Raw genomic sequence first — 9,612 nt, 5'->3', positions numbered from 1 at the left:
AACTGACAAACTTCTACAAAGCTGGATGCTATCGTCTATGGTAGATAATGTGCTCATCATGGTTGTGGATTGTGATACTTCACTTGAGATCTGGGAGAAACTCGCTGAGATGTTCATGTCACAGTCGAAGGCTAGATACATGCCTCTGAAAATGCATATTCAAACCACAAAGAAATGAGCTATGTCAGTAAGTGATTACTTCAATAAGATGAAAAAAATTGCAGACAGCTTAGTTATTGGTGGTAATCCTCTTGCTTCAACTGATTTTATAATGCATTTGCTCACTGGTTTAGATGACAATTATGAGTCACTTGTGACAACTATACTTGCTAGGCTAGAAAAAAATAGTCTCACTGTTGAAGAAGTGTATTCCTTAATGCTTAGTCATGAAACTAGGGTTGAGATGAGTAAAGAAAAAGTGCAAAATGAATTGGTGCACGATATGTCAGTTAATTTTGCTCAGAAAGGACAGAATTACAATAAGTTTAGTAATGCTAGTCAGAGAGGTTTTAATGGTGGAAATTTTACTGGAATGGATAATGGCAAAGGAGGATACAATGTTGATAAGGAAGTGATTTGTCAAATATGCTTCATTCCTGGTCATGGAGCATACAAATGCAGGAACAAATTTAATCAGAATTTTATTCCTAGGCAAGGAAGAGGTGGCTTTAGGCCTAGAGGTGGATTCAATTACAGAGGTTTTCCTGGGCAGTCTCAGAACATGTATGGAAGAGGTTATGGTGGTTTTTATGGAGCTGCAACTGGCACTCCTAGATATAATACACCTATGTTTCAAGGGCATGTTGTATATCAGAATGCCAATGTTTTGTATCCTCAAGGGTTTCCTATGTTTCAAGGCCAATACAATGTTGCTACTCCATTTGCTAACTATGGAGTTGTTCCACCTACTGTTCCTACTGCACCACTTGCTCATACTGCTCCAGTTGCTGATTATGGAGTTGTAGCTGATCCTGCTTGGTATATTGACTCAGGGGCCACAAATCATGTGACAAAGGAAGCATGTATCTTCTCATCTTACTCAGTTTATCATGGCATTGACAAGCTACATGTAGGAAATGACATGGGGTTGCATATTAAACATATTGGTTGCACAATATTGAATACACTTGCTGCCACACCTATCTATCTCAACAATATTTTGCATGTCCCAGCTATAACCAAAAATCTTTTAAGTGTATCTAAACTACTGGCTGACAATGATGTTGTTGTTGAATTTCATAAAATCTCTTGTTTTGTCAATGACAAGAACTCAGGGATCATTTTGCTCAAGGGGATCGCTAGAGGAGGATTATATCAAGTTGAAGGTCTTGTTGCAGTGTCTCATGCTGCAGTTTCAAATAGAGTCCAGTCTAATGCTTTATTTGTCACCTCAAATTCAAGTCCTGTTTCAAGTGTCTGTTCTTATCCAGTGTCAATGATTAGTCATTCAAATGTTTCCAATTCTATACATTCTGATGAAGTTCTGTCAGCTGTAAATAAAAATTCTCAATTCAATAATGAAGCCTCATTGGCCCTGTCAGTTGCTTACTCAAAATCAATTGATTACAATATTTTACATAAGAAAATGGGTCATCCTACAGTGCATGCTTTTAAACAAATTATAAAGCATTTGAATCCTTCTCTCGATATCAATAGAGCCCTCAAACCAATTTTCTGTAATGCTTGCCAATTTGGCAAATGTCACATGCAACATTTTCCCTCTGTAGATACCACTACCATTCAACCACTGGAATTGTTGCATGCTGATCTATGGGGACCAGCTCCTTTGTTGTCCTCACAAGGCTATCACTACTATCTTTCCATCTTAGATGACTTCATTAGATTCACCTGGATCTTCCCTCTTGTTACCAAGTCTCAAGCCTTACAAACTTTTATTGAATTCCAACATATGATAGAAAAATGTTTGAATAGGAAAATCAAATGCCTTCAAACAGATTGGGGAGGTGAGTTTAGGCCATTTCTTTCTTATCTTGCTCAGCAAGGAATCCAATTTAGACACCCTTGTCCTTACATTCATCATCAAAATGGAAAAATTGAACGAAAACATAGACATATAGTGGAAACAGGTCTTACCCTTCTTGCTCAAGCACATTTACCACTCAAATTTTGGTGGAATGCTTTCCACACTGCCACATTTCTCATAAACAGGCTACCTACACCCATTCTAGATAACAAATCCCCATTTGAAAAACTTTTCACCAAAAAGCCAGATTACTCTGTTACGAGAGTCTTTGGGTGTGCTTGCTTCCCATATCTGAGGCCATATAATCATCACAAACTAGAGTTTCGAATTGCTAGGTGTATTTTTCTTGGGTACAACTTTCTTCATAAAGGCTACTTGTGTCTTCATTCTTCTGGTAGAATCTATGTCAGTAACCATGTTACATTTGATGAGTCATGTTTTCCTTTTCAGTCAGGAGTTGATTTCTCATCAGTTACTCACTCTTGTTCTTCTTCTGATCCTTCATCTCAGCCTTCTTCTGTTTGTCCTTTGATTCAACTTGATATAACCAAGTCTTCATCCTCAACAGCAGCTGATCTCAATTTCTCTCTGTCTTCTTCAAGTTCCTCTTCTCAGACCCTTATACAATCATCTTTGCCCACTGTTTCATCACCTACAGAACCATCTACCTCACCTGTTCATCATTTAACTCCACCATTACAACATTCTACTGGTCATCCAATGGTCACTCGATCAAAGGCTGGTATATTCAAACCTAAAGCCTATCTTACAACTCCTCCTACTAAACCTATAGAACCTGCTACTGTCTCAAAAGCTCTTCAAGATCCCACTTGGCATCAAGCCATGACATATGAATATCATGCCTTAATCCACATCCATACATGGACTCTTGTCAAACCTACACATCCTATTAAAGTAATTGGGAATAAGTGGGTATTTCGGATTAAATACAATCCTGATGGGAGTGTCTCTAGATACAAGGCCAGACTTGTTGCTAAGGGGTTTCATCAAACCCAAGGGTTGGATTTTAATGAAACATTTAGCCCTGTCATCAAGTCCTCAACCATTAGAATTATCTTGAGTATGGCAATCATGAATCATTGGGTACTCAGGCAAATAGACATTAACAATGCCTTCCTTAATGGCCACTTAACTGAAGAGGTTTATATGCAACAACCTCAGGGGTTTATAGATAGTTCAAAGCCTGATTATGTCTGTAAGTTACATAAAGCTCTCTATGGGCTTAAACATGCTCCAAGGGCATGGTTTGATAGACTCAAATTGGTTCTTACAACTCAATGGGGCTTTAAAAATTCCATTTCAGACACTTCACTCTTCTTTAAGAGATCACAAGGTCATCTACTGCTTGTATTGGTATATGTCGATGATATCATCATTACAGGCTCCAATCCTCAGCTTGTTCAGCAGATTATCACCAGCTTCCAGTCTGTTTTTGCACTTAAAGATCTTGGTGCTTTGAGTTATTTTCTGGGAGTTCAGGTTCTGTACAACAAATCTGGTATTCATCTTTCTCAATCTAAATATATCACTGATCTGCTTGACAAGGTGCAAATGCAGGATAGTACACCTTGTTCTACTCCTATGGTTTCTGGAGTGTCATTTACTAAAGGTGATAGTGCATCTTTCTCTGATGTTACTCTATATAGAAGCACTATAGGTGCTCTTCAGTATGCAACCCTGACCAGACCAGAGATTGCTTTCTCTGTCAACAAACTTAGTCAGTTTCTCTCCTCTCCTACTGTCAATCATTGGCAGGCTTGTAAAAGGATTTTACGGTATCTGAAGGGCATTATTAGGCTTGGTTTACAGTTCTACAATCATGGTAGCATCCAGATTGACTGTTTCAGTGATGTTGATTGGGCTGGGGACAAAGATGATAGGAGGCCTGTGGCTGGTTATTGTGTTTATATGGGTCAAAATCTGGTGTCTTGGTGCTCTAAGAAACAGGCAGTGGTATCTCGATCTAGTGCTGAGTCTGGATATCGAGCATTAGCAATGGCAGTAGCAGAAGTCTTATGGATTCGATCTCTTCTTGCTGAAATTGGTATTCCTTTGTCTTCCATTCCAATCATATGGTGTGATAATCAAAGTGCAGCAGCTTTAGCTTCTAATCCCAAGTTTCATTCCAGAACAAAACACATTGAATTAGATGTTCATTTTATTAGAGAGAAAGTTGCTGCTCAATGTCTTAAAGTTCAGTATATTTCCAGCTCAGAACAGACTGCTGATATTCTCACCAAAGCTCTCTCTTATCATCCTTTTCATTACTTGCGTGACAAGCTCAACCTTACTTCCTCAGTTGAGCTTGAGGGGGGATGTTGAAGATATAGTTGAAGCTGAGCTGAATAGAGTAGCTGCAGCAGCTTGAGTGTGATGAAGCACGTGTGAGCAGATAGTGCAAGCTCAAGCTGACGTGTCAAGTAGAAAATAACTGCATGACATGTGTCAAGTGCTAAGTGGCTGGACTAAATCTAAGTTGTTATTAGTTAGAATAATAGCTTATAAACTGAGCTAAGAAAAGTTGATAACTGTATTAATCATTCTCATAATAATATCGTGAAGTTTCCATTTCATTTTCTCTGTTTTTCTTTGTTTCCAAACACCTTATTACAAATTCTAATAAGTGGGGTGATAAAATTTCCTTTCTTGGGCTTGAAACTTTTATATCCTTCCATTGTGCTAACAATTGATTCATTTGTCTTTGTTGTTTTCAAGAATAGGCTATCATTGGCTTAAATTTTCTAAAATTTGTTTTGAAAAAAAAAAAAACATAAACAAAAACTTCTGACTCTTTGCTTGCTGTAACAACGGCAGAGTTATAACAGAGAGCATCATGTTGCTGTCAGCGTAATTGAATCGATTAACACGTTGTGTTGAGTTTTGATACTGCTGCTCTGTTTTTTTTCTTTTTTTTTTGGGGGGTTAACCAAAGATTGCCATTTCGCAGAAACTGGTAAATTGGATGCAATAACGCAAACTCTAAACGTATTAGTGCAATTATACCTGTGACTTGAGCCCTTATGAACAGAAACCAATGGTTGCAAGCAAATAAATTCATAATTTATCAATAAATATACCCCAGAAAAATAATTTTATTAACGAATGGTTATATAATGGAATCAAATCAACTATTTTCCAGCAACAAAATTTCCTGAAACAAAATTTGCTTAACTCTTCAATCGAAGCTGACTTATCAAAATGGTAATGTGTTACATAGATAATCAAGAAGACCGGGCAGTCGGTATATTTGTTCAGTTTTCACTGAAAATAACAGAATACTGCCTTTAAGAGAAAAATCACTAAATCAGAGATTCTTCAAAATTGGACTTTCTCACTGATTGATCTGTTTGCCCAGTTTACAAAGATTCTGATTCTATAATAATTACTCAGACTGGTTCAGAGCATTGGGGAGATTGAATCCAAACGTCCTCACCTTCAATATGCAGCAATACTGCCTAAAGGGCCTAGCCAAGCAGCTTTCAACCAGCTTTATTTTGCTGGCCACCTGAGTTTGATCCTATGAAGGTAATAGGGTTAAAAATTTGATTGATCAAGCAATATTCTTCAGCAAACTCGCTATATATAATTTGAATAAAATAATTCTTTAATAAATATGAATGAAGTCTCGTATCGAATTATCCCGCTGGTGGTTGGGGAAAAAAAAAAATTATCGAGCGTCTAAATTTGAAACAGTTATTTGATTGATAGAACAATCTTCTGGCCTGCAAACGGGCGACACTGCAGAACTCGCTGTGCTCCTTACATGTGAATATGCAGGTTGTTTCGGAGGAGGCAATGTGGCAGCCTCATTTTTAAGCATGGAGTCAACATCGGACATGGTGGGTCTTTCATCGGCTCTTTCTTGTACACAAAGAAGTGCTATGTTCACATATCTTGAGAGCATATGCATGCTGCAGGATGCATCTTCTAACAGCACTGGATCAACTAACTCTAACACCCTGTTGCTTGTCCACAGATCCCATGCCTACACAGCCACAGCAAAAAAGTTACGGCAGTCAATTAATTTCGCATAGAAATTAAAAGTGAGAATCAATGATCTCAGTGAAATAAAAAGAAAGTGATTGTTTGTCACTGGCTATAAAAGTAAGGATTCAAGTACAAGAAACACATGTTTTAACGAATTAGAGTTGTATTTGTCTGTATTTTAGTTTTGTCCTTCTTTTATTAAAATAAGGGCTTCCCCCGTGGGTCCTGTAACTTATTAAGGATGGATTTGCACTTCAAAAGGTACATAGTACAAATCCAAACTTTATACATTACAGATGTCGAAAGCTGATGGTCGTTACGTATATACACAGGAAATCTATGTATAAACCATATGATAGAATCATCCAACGAAATCATGATATACTTTTGACACGTCACAATCTTATATACAGATACTTGTAGACGCACATAATATACGGAATATGGAGGTGTAGGTTGCTTACATAACCGTTTATGCTGAGATAGCCAGTGTGGTAAAATTCAGTATTCTTCTTGCCACTCAAAATTTCTAGTAACAGCATTCCAAAGCTAAAGACATCCGATTTGATCGAGCAGATTCCTTGATAGACATATTCTGGTGGGATATATCCGCTGTAAACCAATAATTAAATACAAGATATAAATTAGTATATCCATCATATATCGCAAATACATGCATATCAAATTATAATATTGTGCTAGTCAAAATTTAAAGGAGCAAAATCCATCTCATTAGTCAAAATTTTAGTTCAGGTTGCGAACTCGGGTCGCCAACTAAATAAAGCTGTATGAAACCCACTTAGTCAAGTACTCATGTGGGTGAGAAAAATCCATCTTAAGGATTGACTGCTACTATACAATATATAAATGAATCTTAGTAACGAACCTTAATAGTCAAAAGGTACTGTTAAATCTTTGAACATTAATAAAAGTTCATATCAATGAAGAGACAGATTCTAGAGTATATCTATTCTACTACACCGACTTAAGGATTGACTACTACTACACAATATATAAATGAATCTTACCTAACGAACCTTAATGGTCAAAAGATACTGTTAAATCTTTAAACATTAATAAAAATTCATATCAATGAAGAGACATATTCTAGAGTACATCTATTGTACTACACCGACTTAATGCATGTATAATATGTGTGCATTTCTTTTAGAAAATCTCATGTAATTAATAGTTATATTTAATTAATACACACATGCCATACATATATTATGTGGGTGTAGTATAACAGAGGTACTCTAAAATATCTCAAATGGAGGACCCAAAATTTTAATAGTGCAAATGCTTAATTTAATTACTTACAAAGTCCCAGCGACCCTATTTGTGTTTGCTTTAGACTCATTCCCTTTGAAAATTCTTGCCATTCCGAAATCTGATATTTTTGGCTTCATCTCCTTATCTAACAAGATATTGCTTGCTTTTAGATCCCTATGAATAATTCGCACTCTGGAATGTAGATGAAGATAAAGAAGCCCTTCAACTATTCCTTCAATGATTTGAAGACGTGTTCCCAACTCTAATAACACGCGCTTTGTTGCATCTAATTTACAGCAAAATGAAGAAAATATTAATATAGAATACAATCAGGTAAATAAACTCTACAATAAAGGATTCGACTACAAAATTAATGTTAAAAATAAAATGCTTCCACAATTTTCAGTAATATAATCCCCTACCCATGCATGCGAGCGGGATTCAAACTCAGATCTCTCGTTTTAACTAAAATTTTTTTACCAACTAATCAAGCTACTGGCAGTCACGAGATTAATACAATAATAGACAATATTATACAAATGTTTATTTGAATATATATCTTAGATTTACAAACCAAAAAGGAAGAAATCCAAGCTTTTATTAGGCAAGTACTCATAGATGAGTAGCTTCTCATCTCGTTCAATGCAGCAACCCAAAAGTCTAACAAGATTCTTGTGTTGAACTTTGGCTATGACAAGTGCCTCATTCTTTAACTCTTGCAGTCCTTGTCTAGATCTTACTGAAAGCCTTTTCACAGCTATCTCATCTCCTTTTGCTAATACCCCCTGAAATATACAGTAGTTCTTATTAAACCATTAGTCTGAAGTTCCATTTGGTATTGTTGTTCGGAAAAATTACAATTATAAAGTGTTTGTTAATTCTAAAAAAGTTAAGTTGATTATATCTTAAATTTCCATGTTAGGTGCCAAATCAAGTATAATTCATTTACTATTTTTATCAAAATCTTTATTGCTAGAATGAAATTTTACCTTGTAAACAGGTCCAAAACCACCCTCACCAAGCTTATTCGCGTCTGAGAAATTATTGGTTGCTGCAGCAACACTAGAAAAGCTGAATAAGGGCAATTCAACTTCCCTTTTAGTACTTTTCCAGCGATTGTTTGCTTTATTACTCAGCTCAATATCATCAGCTTTTAGATTCATACTCAAATCAAATTGCATCAAATTCTCACCTGAATGATCAGCAAAGATGAAAATAGAAAAAAAGAAAAAAAAGGTTATAAAAAGAGAATTCACTGCTCAGATCACGTTATATATGAGAATAAATGCCTTACCTTTGCTTTTGAGCTTTCTTCTCAAGTAAAAAGCAACGATCACCAAATTGACAAATATCAGGGACACCATTACTGATAAAAGTATGACATTAAATGAAATTAATATAAAAACTACGAGGACTGAGAGAGATGCAAAAGCACAAACGATAACGAACAATAAAAAGCACTCCATGACGATCCCTAATGAGTAGTTTACGATTAACCAAAACTTGGTGAAGTAGTCCTTTGAATCGTTAACAGTAAATTTGTAAGATCAGTGTTTCGGTATACAATTTGTATGGTCAATTTTATATTAATATCCAGAAACGTCTTTTACCAATTTTAATTACCTTGAGTTTTCCAAAGTTTGATTCTGACTATTCCAAGTCTAAAAAGTTAGGTAGGCTGGAAAAACCTAGCCATTTGGCCTGGCTTCATGCTCTCTACATATGCTGAGGGAATGATTTTCGGTCCGACAGGGCTTTATTCAATTTAAAGTAGATTTTTTCAAACACATTAGTGGAAGTAGATTTTTCTTTACAAAAATTGTAACAATCTATCATCAATGTGAATAAAAATTTAATAATAATATATTTTTCTTATATTTTTATTATTTTTAATTTTTTTTATAGTAAATATATATTTTATGTTATTAAGATAGATTATCAAGCAAATAATTTATTTAATATCTTTTCCTTTTAATTTTTGGTTTTAAGGGAGCTTTTAGATATTATAATAGGCACTTAAGTAATATATATTAACTTTATAGAGAGAAACTAGCAATCTCCCGTTTGAGTCCATACAGATTGTACATATTGCTAGATTATAGATTTTGTAAAAGAAAAAAAAAAAAGGTTGACGAAAAACTTAAGCACCCTATCAACTATGTATGTTTTATCATTATGTTTGGCACAATTACTTTCTTAGGAATTTGTTTTTTTGAAATTTTGGGTGATTTCAATGTACACTCTTTCGTTCATCTAAGAATCAGCAAAAGAAATTGTATGCTGATATCAAAAGTACGCAGGACGTTTCAATTTCATGATATTCCATATCAATCAAAGTGATTGAGGGG

The 9,612-nt window shown here is 35.4% G+C and overlaps 1 protein-coding gene across 1 annotated transcript; it reads right to left on the bottom strand.

Annotated features, from left to right (window-relative positions):
- Positions 1 to 5,672: 5,672 nt before the first annotated feature.
- Positions 5,673 to 8,628, bottom strand: LOC18035860 (G-type lectin S-receptor-like serine/threonine-protein kinase CES101). Its single transcript, XM_006427515.2, has 6 exons — positions 8,559 to 8,628; positions 8,254 to 8,456; positions 7,839 to 8,049; positions 7,313 to 7,550; positions 6,457 to 6,604; positions 5,673 to 5,990 (listed from the first exon to the last, which is right to left on the bottom strand). Exons 1-6 carry the CDS (start codon positions 8,626 to 8,628, stop codon positions 5,673 to 5,675), a joined length of 1,188 nt encoding a protein of 395 aa, XP_006427578.2.
- Between the last annotated feature and the right edge of the window lie 984 nt (positions 8,629 to 9,612).

This window comes from Citrus clementina, unplaced genomic scaffold (genome assembly GCF_000493195.1).
Source record: "Citrus clementina cultivar Clemenules unplaced genomic scaffold, Citrus_clementina_v1.0 scaffold_7, whole genome shotgun sequence".
Classification (NCBI taxonomy): Eukaryota; Viridiplantae; Streptophyta; class Magnoliopsida; order Sapindales; family Rutaceae; genus Citrus; species Citrus x clementina.
The sequence above is the reverse complement of the archived record's forward strand: the minus strand, read 5'-3'. Positions and strand labels throughout refer to the sequence as shown.

What these genes read in the sequence shown, in the direction of transcription:
- LOC18035860 (XM_006427515.2), bottom strand. Translation starts at nt 8,628, where the DNA reads ATGGTGTCCCTGATATTTGTCAATTTGGTGATCGTTGCTTTTTACTTG. An exon ending in AAGAAAGCTCAAAAGCAAAG is followed by an intron (nt 8,457 to 8,558) that starts GTAAGGCATTTA and finishes CTGATCATTCAG; the next exon opens with GTGAGAATTTGATGCAATTT. An exon ending in CTTGGATTTCTTCCTTTTTG is followed by an intron (nt 7,551 to 7,838) that starts GTTTGTAAATCT and finishes GCTGTAAATTAG; the next exon opens with ATGCAACAAAGCGCGTGTTA.